The 15,724-nt window shown below is 31.3% G+C and overlaps 1 protein-coding gene across 2 annotated transcripts; it reads left to right on the top strand.

Annotated features, from left to right (window-relative positions):
* Positions 1 to 475: 475 nt before the first annotated feature.
* On the top strand, positions 476 to 7,732 carry LOC140452356 (uncharacterized). Of its 2 annotated transcripts, none has more exons than XM_072546562.1 (3): positions 476 to 599; positions 3,581 to 3,755; positions 6,134 to 7,732. In XM_072546562.1, the coding sequence occupies exons 1-3, from the start codon at positions 558 to 560 to the stop codon at positions 7,444 to 7,446; spliced, it is 1,530 nt and encodes a 509-aa protein (XP_072402663.1). In that variant the 5' UTR covers positions 476 to 557; the 3' UTR covers positions 7,447 to 7,732. The 2 variants fall into 2 exon arrangements, with proteins under 2 accessions (XP_072402663.1, XP_072402664.1); XM_072546563.1 differs by having other exon boundaries at positions 479 to 599; positions 3,593 to 3,755.
* Positions 7,733 to 15,724: the final 7,992 nt, after the last annotated feature.

The raw sequence follows: 15,724 nt of genomic DNA, 5'->3' as shown, positions 1-15,724 counted from the left end.
AAATTTTGTATACCTCCATTACCACTTTTCTGTATCTTTTTAAACATCTGAAATATCGAACTCTGGAGTACCTATAAGTTAATTAACCTGTACCTACGTGTAATAAAAGATAATTAAAACTTGTCTTATAAAGGATATCTATGTTTTATAAAGGATAAATATTATAATAACATAATTTTATCATCTCTTTATAATTACTATAATTAAATTAGCCAAATTATATAAAAAAACTTAAAATTAAAAGTCTTTCCTATACAACTACATTCAAATGTTGCGGGAATAAGCGATCTTGACTACGTCATGCGCGAAAGCGAACCGATTTTGGAACATTATGTATCATACCTTGTGTATTCATTGTACCATGGTATGACATGATGGTATTAAAGAATATCTAGACATTCTTTGATAGTGTGATCACGGAACAACGTATGCTCAGCATAAATGTCAATTACATGTCAATGTCAATAGTCATCAGGCTTGGTAGCTTCGCTTTGTATATTTATTTTTATTATTTGTATTATTGTATTGTATATTGTATCATCAAATATGAATCATATATGAATCATGTTTTCTATTGTTGGAAAATAGAAAAACTAAAAGTATGTATATATAATAAGGCTATTACTAACAATCCTCTGTTTATAACCCTATCCTACAACATATTATATACTTAATAGGAATAATTAACAAAGTAGACAGTTTCTCCAAGGTCCCACCCAGATTTAAGATACAAAATATGCGTATATATAAATGTATTCATTGGTTTTGTGTGGCATCGCTCTAACCTAAACAATTGAATAACAACTAATATACAGTAGTATTGTGTCCCCTAGACCATCAATTGTATTGATCAATATTGCAAATTGTGGAATATAAATAATCGTCTAAAGCTAATACTAAAGGTTGCCCAATGATTGAATGAAAGTTTGAGTGAGCTTAATTTTTATTGTGCCACATTTCTCCATTGCATCGAAAACAATGTGCAGTTCATTGAACTTTTGGATAGAAAGCACCATTCAATCTTATTCTAATCTCCCATCCCCTTAGATATGATAGCTTATAATAAACTATTCACATGCCCTGATGGAAGAATCTCTTTCACAGGCAATGGCGTAGTCCTAAATTTAACAGTCAAAGGATAGATAATATCAATAATATTCCATCCATCAGTTCAATTCAGAAGAATATGGATCATAGTTTATCTGAAAAATCAGATATAAACAAAGTTGAATCACTTATATTCATACTTTTTAAATACTTTGTCACCAAATACCAAACATTTGGCACACAATTGATAAGTCTCAATCATCACACAAGCTCGGCGCCGGCCGCCCGTTTTCTTCGGTTTTCAGTCAGTCTTACACTACCGTACAAGTAGTTCGGGTTTGGAACCATTTCTTTCAATCATATGTTTAGATTTAAATGTTTTAAATTTATTTCTCAAATGTTTTGCAAATAACATTTTTTTTTATTTGCAACAAATTATTAAGATTTGTTTTTTATTAACCGTTTTAAATATAAATATGGTTCACATATGATTTATTTTTATATTTACATATATTTAAATTCATAGGTATCTATAATTAGGTTATTTCTAAAAGAACCTTTACAAAAAAAATCAGTGAATTTTCTAGGAACACTAAATAATTTTTATTCTCACTTTTACATAAAATTATATTTTATGTAAATGCATCAATCATTTTAACCACAATTAAAATTTTTTATTGCAAAATTACAATACAAGAAACAACACAGCATGGCAATGTCCAAGCCAATACATGGCCATAAGATCCGAACCATTATGACATTAAGATAAGACTGTTTATGTTATTGTCACATTCATAAGAATTATTATCTGTTATCTGAGGCTAATCAGCATTTCTTTTTTTAAACTAGTCAGTCCATCCCATTCACAAAATAATAAATATATGATCTCATTCATTCATTATTTTCTTCTTTAGAAGTTGAGACATAATTTATAATGCAAATCTTCAGTGAACTAGTTCTATGAAAATTAATGAACTAGTTCAATTAGTTCAGTTGAAAGAATCATTCATTTCAACTATTTTGATGGTGAACTACACATCCCTAACTCATGATGATATTGATAATATTTCTTTCTCTGTGATTAAACATCTTCCTAGAGAATGTTTAACTTCCTAAAAGACATTTTTAATTCTTATCTCAGGAGAACACCTATTCCTCCAACATGGAAAACACAATTGTTCTCTCTATTTTAAAACCCGAAAAACCTACTAACATAAGAGATGGTTATAGACTCATCGTCCTCTCATCTTGTTGTAAAACTTTGGAACAAATTCTCAAAAATAGAATAGAATGGTTTGTATAAAACAACAAGAATTTCAATCCCGTACAGACATGCTGTAGAAAAGGGATGGGTTTGTAGGAAAATTTGGTCATCATTACCTCATTTATACAATAAGCTTTCACTGATAACCTTCAAACCCTGGCAATTTTCCTGGACATGAAATCAGCATATGATGATATAAATATTTATTTATTTTATCAACCAAGATTTTCTCATTTCACTAGATCTGATCAATTTAACTTTTCAATCTATCAAAGATAATAAAAATCATCTCATAGGACCATCTCAAACTTCCCAAGGATCCCCACTAAGTCTAATATTTATATCAACATTTATATAAAATCTATATACAATGCAATAGCAGATCATGTCTCCCTACTTTCATATGCTGATGGTCTAATTCTTATGTTACGTAATAGCCAAAGGCCCATTTTGTGCTCCACCCCCATTAACCTCAAATCAGACATTAATGAATGGTGCAACCTTCACAATCTGCAAATTTCGGTAAATAAAAGTAAGGCTATTTGGTTTTCAAGAAAATTACAATTTAACAACCTACCAGATCTGGTCATTAATTAAAATATAATTTTGTTTAAAAAATAAGTCAAATATCTAGGGGTCTTCTTATCCCACAAACTGGAGTATATTGATAATATAATTGGAAAAGCAATTAACAGTATAAAATATGAAATAATTTTGTAGAACTGGGAGGGGAACATCATCAGACTATGTATTGGTCATGTTTTATTTGCAGCTCATCTGTTCTGTATCAATGCAATTCCTGTTCCTTTTTGTGAATGTGTTTGAATATGTATATCCAATATATAGGACTTTATACAGAAGTGAAAAAACAACTAATGACTAATGTGATATCTATATTAAAAAATATCAATTTAATACAGGTGGAAATAATAAATAAATTCCTTTCCATAAATAAATGCAACATTTAGATAAAAAGCAGTCTTAAACAATAGTCAAGTTTGTTCAAATTATAAACAGATAGGTATAATCTTTTTCCTCTATTTTATCCTTCTTATTCTGGCAATTCTCAATTATTAGGCTGTTGTGCAAAGCTTTGCTGTTGTCATAGAGTGACAAGAGTTTGATCTCCTTTGTTATAATTGTTAATCACAAACCTCCCTCACCAAGTCATCAATAGATGTTACCATAATTAAGTATATTTTTATTCACTTCACCTCATAACAGAGTCAAGTCAAACATAATATAGTACACTACAATGTTTATTTACAGATTTTTTTACAGTTTACTACAGATTTAGCAACTATCATAACATTGGTTTGTATTAGTAACATGGAAGTTGAAATTAAGAAAGAACTTGATGAATATGACCAAAAACATTACGAGAGTGAATTATCAACATCAATAGATCTGGAAATCTTGAAAGATGAACCAAAGGAAGAACCAGGTGAGAAAAGTAAAACAATAAGTAATTACTAAATAATATTATTTCTACTGTAATCAATTCTGCCTCTGTTTTTCACAAGGTACTATACACGGGGGGAGGGTCTAGCTATTGCTCTTCCTTTATGTTGTTGAAGTCATTGCTTCTCTCCTTCTAGCCGTCTATTTTCAGCTCATATTTTTTCATAGCGGTGAAGATCATGAGGGAATGTGCTGATTGCATCCCAAGTTATCTTTGATGAAAGCATTTCTTCTGCTATGGTCTCTGGGCGAATTTTCTGTTTGATAACTGCTTATAGAGTATTGCGCAGCAAGTTGAATGTTGATGGGAACTCTTTAGAATTGTTACGTTTAAAGCGATAAAGATATGCTCGAAAACAGCCATGTCCTGGGAGCATCTGTGTCAGATAGTGGATGAGAAGGTGGGTGGATGGGTGCTTGTGAGTGTCTGCCATATTCAATTGCCAAATCTACAGTAATGACATAGCTGCGTCCCAGGTTCATGTTCTCAGTTGATCTACAGGTGTTTATTTGCTTGTACATTTTACACATTTGTCCTATTTTTAGATAGGACTAGCGTCAGGAATAAACTAATTAAAAATTAATTTTTTCGTCCACAAAGAATACAGGTGATTACCATGGAAATATGGATGCAAATATTTTTGAAGAATGGTTTGAAGAAAATTTATTAAAAAAATTGGAGCGACCATCCATAATAATGTTACATAATGCATCCTACCACTCAAGAGTAGAAGAGAGATTTCCATCAAGCAGCTGGACGAAAGAAGAAATAAAGTTGTGGTTGACAAAAAAGAAAATTTATCACAGTGAGATATTGTTAAAAGTCGATTTACTTCAAAGGTGTAGAGAACACAAAATCCAAAAGAAATTTGTTACTGACCAAATGGCTCTTAAATATGGCCATGAAGTTCTTCGACTTCCGCACTACCGTTGCCACTATAATGCAATTGAGTTAGTTTGGGGTATAGCCAAAAATTTTTATGATAAACATGCATCCAAAACAACAGATGACGCTAGCGTTCTTAGTTTATAGAAAGAATCGCTAGAACAAATAAAGGCAGAACAATGGCAAAATTGTATTAGACATACGGAAGACATAATCGTTCAGTCTTTTCAGACCGAGCGAGTTATAGATGAGGTCCGGCCTCTAATTATTCGGATAGACAATTCAGATAGTGACGACTCTGATAGTGAAATATCAGACAGTGAATAGGACAAATCGTTTGCTAAGTGACAAAAAAGCGTTTCGGGAATTCAATTCGGATTTTGTGGTGTGTTTTAGTTAAACGATAAAGTACCTTCAGTCTAATTACTGGACTGCATACTCTCAATAGCTTTGGTATTACTGAACTACACTTGTTTAAACATTGTGTTTTGCTGAAAACTCGGAAGTGATTTACTGCCAATTTGTTTCAAGGTTATATTTAATACAGTGTCTGCAGAAAGTAAAGACTTGGATGTATTTTATTCGAATTTGGATATACCAGCAACTTGGCAAGTATTTTCCAATTTAACTGCATGCAAAACCATTCGTATAACATAGGGTAAAAGGAGTATAGTCAGTATTAGAATATTGTCTGCGGAACCCAGGATCCGGATTCCTTCACCGTTTGTTAAGCCCATGAATCAGGTCATCAACGACTATATTGAATTTCAGTAGTAGTTATTGTTTTTTGTTTTGTACAATTAAATATTAAGATGGGTACACATATGCGAGCCGCACTGTTCGCGAACAGTTCGTTGAAAATATGTTTACAGCGAACTCATCGCAAACTCGTCACGATCCATGGAAAGCGACGAACCAAGTCGTGCGAAGTAACAGTATTGTTTGTATAGAAGTGCATATAATTTATTTTATTCATTTTTAATGAACACAATCTGGTGAAATATAATTTATGGATATATTTTCGCGCCTAAACGATGCCAATAGGGTTATCATTTTCCGTTTAAAGTCTTCTGTTGGCATGATCATTGTCACCTATTTCGCTCGCAAACAATATCGCTGCGAACACCGTCCAAATTGAACTGCGAATATCCTTTGTGTTCGTCCCAAAAACCGACAGGTCATGGTTCCTGACGAGCGACGAACGAACAACTCGCAAGCGGTTCGTCCCGCCGTACAAATTATACGAATATAGTGTTCGCGAACAGTTCGGCTCGCATATGTGTACCTACCTTTAAGTTACGTTATGCGTGATGCATCGGGAAGACAGTCTAGTCAATAAAAAGCACATTCCTCTAATCAATATTTATATCATATACCAATATTTTAAAATACCTGTCATTTTATTATGTTTTAAATTATTTATTCCATTTATTTCTTTCAAGTAGTAAAATTTATATAAATGACTTTCATTTTAGGTTGTCCTGAGCAGACAGAACATTTATCTCTTAAGGAAAAATATATAATTCAACACCATGAAGCTAGTACATTAAATAATAATATAAAAATTCAAACTGGAAAAGAACTTATAACACACACTGGACAAAAACCCTACAAGTGTGATGTTTGTTTTAAACAGTTTTCTCAGCAATTTTATTTCAAAACGCATTTACTGATACACTCTGGAGAAAAATCCTTCAAGTGTGATATTTGTTTTAAACAGTTTACTTCGCGAACTAATTTGAAAAACCATTTTATATCACACACTGGTGAAACACGCTACAAGTGTGATATTTGTTTTAAGCAGTTTTCTCAAATATTTAAATTAAAAGCACATTTGATGACACACACTGGGGAAACACCCTACAAGTGTGATATTTGTTTTAAGCAGTTTATTCAGAAAAGTAGTTTAAATAACCATTTGCGCACTCATACAGGAGAAAAACCGTATAAATGTGAATTTTGTTTAAAGCAGTTTGCTCATAACTCTAATTTATGTATCCATGTGCGTATTCACACTGGAGAAACACCTTATAGCTGTGAGATTTGTTTTAAGCAGTTTTCTCAAAGACGGCAATTGAAAGCACATTTGGTGACACACACTGGAGAAAACCCCTACAAGTGTGATATTTGTTTTAAACAGTTTTCTCAGCAATTTTATTTGAAAACACACTTATTGATACACTCTGGAGAAAAATCCTTTAAGTGTAATGTTTGTTTTAAACAATTTTCTTCTCAAAGTAATTTGAAAAACCATTTGGTAGCACACACTGGAGAAACATCTTTTAAGTGTGATATTTGTTTTAAAAAGTTCTCTCGGCAAGGTTATTTGAAAACGCATTTATTGATACACTCCGGGGAAAAAATTTTCAAGTGTGATACTTGTTTTAAACAGTTTTCTTCGCAAAGTAGTTTGAAAAACCATTTGGTAATACACACTGGAGAAACACCTTACATGTGTGAAATTTGTTCTAAGCGGTTTTCTCAAACAGGTCAATTAAAATTACATTTGAGGACACACACAGGAGACACACCCTACAAATGTGATATTTGTCTTAAGCAGTTTGTTCAGAAAGGTGCTTTAAATAGCCATTTGCGTACCCACACTGGAGAAAAGCCTTTTAAGTGTGAGATTTGTTTTAAGCAGTTTGCTCAAATAGGCAATTTGAAAGCACATATGGTGACACACACTGAAGAAAAACCCTACAAGTGTCATATTTGTTTTAAACAGTTTTCTCAGCAGCGGTATTTGAGAACGCATTTATATACACACTCTGGAGAAAAATCTTGAAAGTCTGATATTTGTTTACACCTTACATGTGTGAGATTTTTTATAAGCAGTTTTCTCAAACAGCTCAATTAAAATCACATTTAATGACACACACTGGAGAAACACCCTAAAGATGTTATATCTGTTTTAAGCAGTTTATTCAGAAATTTGCTTTAAATAACCATTTGCGTATTCACACTGTAGAAACCATGTAATACACACTTTACACTACATGATTTATCATGTGATTTGTCATATGATTTGGTCATAAAGTGAAATTTATATGTTTACACTAGTTACGCCACTGGATTCCACAGAATCTGCACATTATAGGAGAATAGAAACGACGCAATAGAATATTATAAATAGAGGGACTTTTCAATTAAGATAACTTTTGCTTCATATATTTTGCTAGTAAACTTTTGCTACTTAACTTTTGCTTCATAGTTTTTGTTTCATAACTTTTGTTTGTTAACTTTTGTAAATTTGTAAATAAAATAATTTTTAAAAACTCCGTTTCAAAACACAAAGTTATAATTGGCGCAGTCAGTAGGATACGTGCGGATCGGAAAAGAACATTTTACACATCAAGTGATAGAACTTTTTCGGTTTTTGGTGTTTCAACATCGTAGTGCGTATCCAAATCGAACCTCTACCCTACAGTGGTATCAACGAGAAGAAGCAGAGTTCCAGAGGAAGCAAAAGTTCGGAGAAGAGAAGCAGGTGCTCCAGATAACTGTAAGTGCCTTTCCTTTTCGCCTTTCCTTTCATACATTTGTGAGGATAGATAGATTAATTTTTGAATAAGAATTTGAATTTTTTGAATAAGAATACTGATATTTTTTATTCATTTTTAATACATATTTATGTTATTGAAAATATTTATTTTTATTGAATAATTTTTTTTGAAATCTTTGAAAAATATTTATATTGCGTATATATATTTTTTTATAATACATAATTCTATACAATTTTGTGAAATATTTTGACAAATAATTTTATTTGAAAATATGGCTACTGCAACTCAAACTCAAACTCCCCTTAACTGGGACTTTCTCAAATCAAAATTAAAAAATATTAAACCCTACGATGGAGATTCCAATACTCTCAACAAATTTATCTTTAGATGCAACGAACTAATACAAACATATTCTACATATAATGATCCAGATTTAAATAAACACATTTTGGAGTGCATACAAGATAAACTAGTTGGAAAAGCAGAAGCACTAGTAGGAAATCGTATGGAACTAACGACATGGAGTAGTATAAAGAGAGCATTAGAACAATGCTTCGCAGATAGACGTGATTTAGACTGCTTAATGCAAGAACTAACACGAACTAAACCATTTAAAAATGAAACACTCCATAATTTTGGAACAAGAATACAATTATTAAAAAGCAATGTAGCCCAAAGAATAAGTAACGATACTAGTATAGAGCATGCAGATAAACTATGCCAAATTAACCATTGTGATAAAATCGCACTGAACACTTTTATTGCAGGATGTACAGGTGTTCTTAAAAATAATATGCACCTTAAGAAACCGAGTTCTCTTGAAGATGCCATTGCATATGTCGACGAGTTTCATAATTTTGAAAATTTATATGGACATTCTAGTAATAATTTTCCAAAAAACAATCATAATTTTAAGTCACACAATTCCTTTAATCCATCTTACAGGCCAAATCAGCCTAGCAACCATTATCGTCCCCAAAATTCTAATCCCACACATCAATATCAAACAAATCCAAATTTTACTTATCAAAATCAAAACCCTTTTAATTCTAACTTTTTATATCGAAATCAAGGTTATCAAAACCAAAATTCTTTAGCACCCCAACATTCTCAGAATCATTTCACATCTCAGAATCATTCCACAAACTTCCGACCAGAAAGTAATGTATTCAGGCCCAACCGAATTCCTAATGATCGGTTACCTAAGCCACAACCTATGTCAATAGCATCCAGAAATACATTAAATTCAAACGCTAGATCAAATCCCAATAAATACAATAATTATCGGAGAACTTATTTCCCTAGACGAATTCCTGATACTATAGCTGAGGAGCTATACACAAATAATTATCAAAACGAAAATAATAATCCAAGAGAACCACAACATGAACAAGTAAATAGCTATTTTAGAAATTCTGAGTACGATTTACCACAAAACGGTCAAGGTGATCAAAATTTTCAGATAGATGCCTCGGAAAGGAAACAGTCAATATAGAAATAAATTCGAATAATCCCCTACCATATATTGAAGTAGGAAATTCAAAAATAAAATTGCTAATTGATACCGGTAGTGCTAGGTCTTTGCTACGACCAAGTATCGCCGAAAAATATTTTCCTAATTGCATATACCAGTCAAATGTAGATATTATAACTGCTCTTTATAATAAGACTATTAAATATCAAGCTGAAATACCAGCATTTCCAGAATTCAGAAGTAACTTTAATATTCATTATATCTTATATGATTTTCACGAATATTTTGATGGAATCTTAGGATTAGAAGATATGATGAGAATGAACTTAGTTATAGATTTTACTAATAAACGACTGTATAATAACAATGTAACGATACCGATAAAATTTAGAGGACCAATGGATATTAAATTTGAATTTACTATAAGTGCACAGGAAAGAAAGCTTTATCCTCTTCCTGTCAGTATACCTAATGGAGAAATAATGGTCGAAGAAACATATTTAGAAGAAGTTTATATTCCTGAAACATTAACATTAGCAAAAAATGGCTATGCTATAATGGAAATAATAAACACGACAGACAAACCTCTGAAAATAACTTTACTAAGACCAATAGACGTATACCCCTTTGAAAACGCAAATTATGAATTATACAACTTCAATTATTTTAACAAAAAACCTAATGAGAAATGTAGTAAAAGAAACAAAATAGACTTAGGAAACCTTATAAGGACAGACCACATGAATTCAGAAGAAAGAGAAAATATAATTAAGCTATGTAGAGAATTTTCAGATATATTCCTAAAAGCAGGAGATCCCTTGACATTTACTTCCAATGTCAGACACATCATAAAAACTACAGACGAAGTTCCTATACATTGTAGATCTTATAGATATCCTTACTGCCACAAAGAAGAAGTTCGAAGGCAAATTCAAGAAATGTTAGATAAAGGAATCATAAGGTCATCATGTTCACCTTGGAGTTCACCCATATGGATAGTGAATAAGAAATTAGATGCATCAGGCAAGAAAAAATACCGTCTAGTCATAGATTATCGAAAGCTTAATGAAAAAACAATTTCTGATAGATATCCAATTCCACATATTACAGAAATTTTGGATAAATTAGGAAGAGCACAATATTTTAGCACATTAGATTTGGCCAGCGGATTCCACCAAATCGAAATGGATCCAAAATCTGTAGAGAAAACAGCATTCAGCGTAGACAACGGTCATTATGAATTTCTAAGAATGCCTTTTGGTCTCAAAAATTCGCCGTCAACATTCCAACGGGTAATGGACGAAGTACTAAAAGATTTGCAAAACAAAATATGCATGGTCTACATGGATGATATAATTATATTTAGTACTAGCTTACAGGAACATATTCAAAATTTAAAACTAGTATTTCATAAACTACGAGAAGCACGTTTAAAAATTCAATTGGATAAATGTGAGTTTCTACAGAAAGAAGTTGAATTTCTTGGTCACGTTGTTACACCATAAGGAATTAAACCCAATAAAAACAAAATACTAGCTATACAGAATTTTCCAATTCCAAGAACACAAAAACAAATTAAATCTTTTCTAGGTCTTTTAGGATATTATCGCAAATTTATAAAGAACTTCGCTAAAATAACAAAACCGTTAACAGTTTGCCTGAAGAAAGACCATAAAATAGAACACACAAAAGAATTTATCGATTGCTTTAATACTTGCAAAAATTTGTTAATATCAGAACCAATTCTGGCCTACCCAGATTTTAACAAAAAATTTGAAATAATGACAGACGCATCCAAATATGCCATTGGGGCAGTATTATCACAGGATGGACATCCTATTTCATATGCGTCAAGGACCCTAAATTCAGCAGAGATAAACTATTCTACTATAGAAAAAGAATTATTAGCTATAGTATGGAGCTGCAAATACTTTAGACCATACTTATTTGGAAGAGAATTTATAATTTTTACAGATCATAAACCACTACAATGGTTGTTTTCATTAAAAGAACCTAATTCACGACTAGTGAGATGGCGGTTACAACTCGAAGAATTTGATTATAAAATTAAATACCAAAAAGGAACCCTTAATAAAGTTGCGGATTGTCTTTCACGAATAGACACCGATAATGAAATAAATGTACTAGAATCTGAATCTTTGTGTGTAAATCTTGATGATATAGATGATGTAATACAAAAAGAAATAGAAAATTTATCAGTTCCAAATCAAGAAATTACAGATCAATTGTTTGATCCAAATGACTTTATCTTCCTGAGTTAAGCAATGAAGAAATTTCTGAAACATTAGATGACAAGAATGAACAAGAAAAAAGAATAAACATAATATCGGATATACAAATCAGACCCCCAAATGTTAATCCAAGTGGAAATGAAGATACTGATGGAAATACAGTACATACTTCAGTGGAAAATCCAATTCTTAGTATACCAATCACAGACCGAGCCTTGAATTTATACAAAAATCAAATATTATTAACCTATGGAGAAATCAATGAAATAAAAACTAAAACACAAAAGATATTTGAGAACACAAGACTATTTGTTATCTTACCTCAAAGAGATATGCAAAAAGGAATCATAAATTTTGTTAAAGATTATATAGACCCAAGAAAATTATATGCCTTGTATTTTAGACCACCACTATCACCTGAAACATTTGTAGTTGCATTGCAAAATTACTTCAAAAATTCTGCATTCAAATTTGTGCACTGTACAAAAATATTAGATGATATTGAGACTACCGACGAACAAAAAGAAAAACTTAATTATTATCATGTTTACAAAAAAGGACATCGTGGTATAAATGAGCTAAAAATGTCAATGAGTTCACGATACTACTGGCCCAATATGTCAGAAGATATAGAACAGTATGTCAACAATTGTCAAGTTTGTTTAAAAAATAAATATGATAGAGACCCACCAGTCATTAAATTTAATCTTACACCAACGGCTTCTAAGCCATTTGATCATATTCATATGGATGTATTTAGAATATCCAATACACCATTTCTTACAATAATTGATGCATTTTCTCGATACGGACAAGCATCAAATTCCTAGTATTAGTGGAATTTCAATAGTCGATGGTTTGTTAAACTATATCACACATCATGGATTACCCTATAAAATAACAACTGACTCCGGCACTGAATTCAAAAACTATGACTTAGAAGATTTTTGTAAATTACATAAAATAGAATTACATTTTACTACTCCTAAGAACAGCAATTCGAATTCTCCGGTAGAACGTTTTCATTCCTCTTTAATAGAACATTTTAGATGCCTTAGAGAAACGAATAAAGACATGTCAGTAGAACAATTAATGAAACATTGCATATTATCATATAATAATTCAATTCATTCTGTTACTAAATTTACGCCATTTGAAATCATTAAAGGACATATAAATAATCCAGACCCATTCGACAACAATGATCATTTAATTTTATCACAATATGTGCAGAATCATAAAGAATCTTGCAAAATATTATACGATAAAATACATGAACGAAATGCAAACGTAAAATACCAACAGATAGAAAAACGCAATTTAACGAGGTCAGACCCACACGATTACACAAATGAAAACAAAGCATTCATTAAAAGTGGAAGTCGCAACAAAGCACTTCCTAAGTTTAAAGAAACAACTATTGTCAACGATCGTGGCTTGTTGTTGGAAACAGATAAAGGATTGTATCATAAAAGCACAGTTCGCAAACCCAGATCTAATAAAAGAAACTTTTTGCAGGTTCAACAAAATGAAGAAAATAATCGTCTTGATTCTGATACAGATGATATACCAGACGTCCCACCAGGTTAGAGTTGACATCGACATTAATATAACACCTCTTGAAAACCTTTTACTCCCAATTAAATTAGGTACATGTAGATTAATTTATAGTAAACATACATTTATCCATTATATAAACTTAAAAGAAATAGTTAGACAAGTAGAATCTCTTAAAGTTAATTTTCAAATAATAAAAACTAATGTAGTGAAAGTTAATGCCTCAAATCCCATTTCATATCATGGATTGGCAGAAAACATGTTAGAAAGAACAGAAGTTTTAATTAATACATTAGAGAAAAAATTAGAAAACATCTATCCCCATATTCGATCAAAAAGAGGCTTAATTGACGGCCTAGGTAAAGTTAATAAATACTTATTTGGAAATTTAGATTCAGAAGACGGAGATAGATATGATAAAGCAATAGAATTACTGGAAAATAATCAGAAACAAATTATTCATGAAACGAACTTACAAATATCTTTATATAAAAAACTAATTGATCATTACAACAAATCTCTAGAAATACTTTGGCAAAACCAAGAAAAACTGCAACATAACTTACAGAAGTTCCAATTAGGAATTCAAAGTACTATAAACAGTTTGGGAAATTATATTACTTTTCAAGGTACCATAAGTCAGATAAATTTAGATTGTCAGAATATGATAGATTTTATTGAAAATGTAGCAAATGGAATTATGTTTTCAAAATTAAACACATTACATAGTTCAATTATTTCGAGTCAGGAAATTCAGGATATGATTAAATATTTGCACAGTATTTACCAACCTTCTCAAATTCCAAAATTTATAAATATTTTAACGTATTACATGCTATTAGGGACACAAGTAACTTTTTCAAGTTCAAAATTGATCTTTGCTACTCACATTCCTATCCTAAAACCAACTGTCCTTGATTTTTACCATATCTACCCAATAATTCAAAAGAACAAGATGTTCACTCCCACATACCCTTATTTGGCACGAACCTCTGACGAGACGCACCTACAGAAAGAAGAATGTCCCATTTTAGAAGAAACATACTATTGCAAAGAAGATACCATACTACAAGATAATTGCACCTTGCGTTTCCTCAATGGTCAAAGTTCAACCCAATGCTTTACCACAGAAGTCACTCTCCAAGAATCCATTATCGAACAAGTAACTAATAATGAAGTATTGATAATGCCATCGACATCAGAACGAGTCCAATCAAAGTGCAAGAGAGACCAAATTTTCGAAGTACACAGTCCATCTCTCATCAGTATACCAGAAGATTGTGAAGTGATAATCAACCAACTGAAATTCAATAATAATATCAAAATTCATAGAGGGAAAGCTCTAATTTTACCAAAAATAAAATATTTTTCCACAGAAAATATACAAAAATTCCAGAGCCATAATATTACCAAAATTGACTTTGAAAATCTTTACGCAATTAATAATATGGCCAAACAATTAGTACCAATTAGAGGAACAAATATTCCTTCGCATACGACTCCATTGGTGACCACCTCAGTCATAGCAATTATTCTAATCTTGATCATTCTGTATATTATTAAACAAAGAAGATCAAAGCAACGGAACGAGCATGATATAGAATTACAAGAAGATTCCGGCATTGAAGAAGATTCCACAAACCAGCATCCCAAAAATAACTCCGTTATTTTTCGGACTCAGTGAGGGAGGAGTTACGCCACTGGATTCCACAGAATCTGCACATTATAGGAGAATAGAAACGACGCAATAGAATATTATAAATAGAGGGACTTTTCAATTAAGATAACTTTTGCTTCATATATTTTGCTAGTAAACTTTTGCTACTTAACTTTTGCTTCATAGTTTTTGTTTCATAACTTTTGTTTGTTAACTTTTGTAAATTTGTAAATAAAATAATTTTTAAAAACTCCGTTTCAAAACACAAAGTTATAATTCACTGTGTGATTTGTCATATGATTTTGTCATAAGCACTGTCATGCGGCTCGTCATAGCTTGTCACAGGAGAATAGGACGGTACCTATTCCGCACGATAAAATCATATGATTTTCGGTAATAATAGGGGTAACACCAACATATTTAAATATCGCGCCTTATTCTTATGTCAATTCAGCAACATTCTCTTACCGACAACATTCTTTATTTATTTATTTATTTTTTGTTTGTTGCATTGATATTGAAATTGTGTCGTATTTTTCTTTTTCGTATTTTTCTAGTTTAGTTTCTTTATTAATTATTTTTAATTTGGTATAATATCAACACTAAATTTGATATACCCT

This window comes from Diabrotica undecimpunctata, chromosome 10 (genome assembly GCF_040954645.1).
Source record: "Diabrotica undecimpunctata isolate CICGRU chromosome 10, icDiaUnde3, whole genome shotgun sequence".
Classification (NCBI taxonomy): domain Eukaryota; kingdom Metazoa; phylum Arthropoda; class Insecta; order Coleoptera; family Chrysomelidae; genus Diabrotica; species Diabrotica undecimpunctata.
The sequence above is the reverse complement of the archived record's forward strand: the minus strand, read 5'-3'. Positions and strand labels throughout refer to the sequence as shown.

Coding starts and splice junctions, on each gene's coding strand:
- LOC140452356 (XM_072546562.1), top strand. CDS start 558: ATGAATCATGTTTTCTATTGTTGGAAAATAGAAAAACTAAAA. Junction 600..3,580: donor GGAAAATAGAAAAACTAAAA/GTATGTATATAT, acceptor GTTTATTTACAG/ATTTTTTTACAGTTTACTAC. Junction 3,756..6,133: donor TGAACCAAAGGAAGAACCAG/GTGAGAAAAGTA, acceptor CTTTCATTTTAG/GTTGTCCTGAGCAGACAGAA.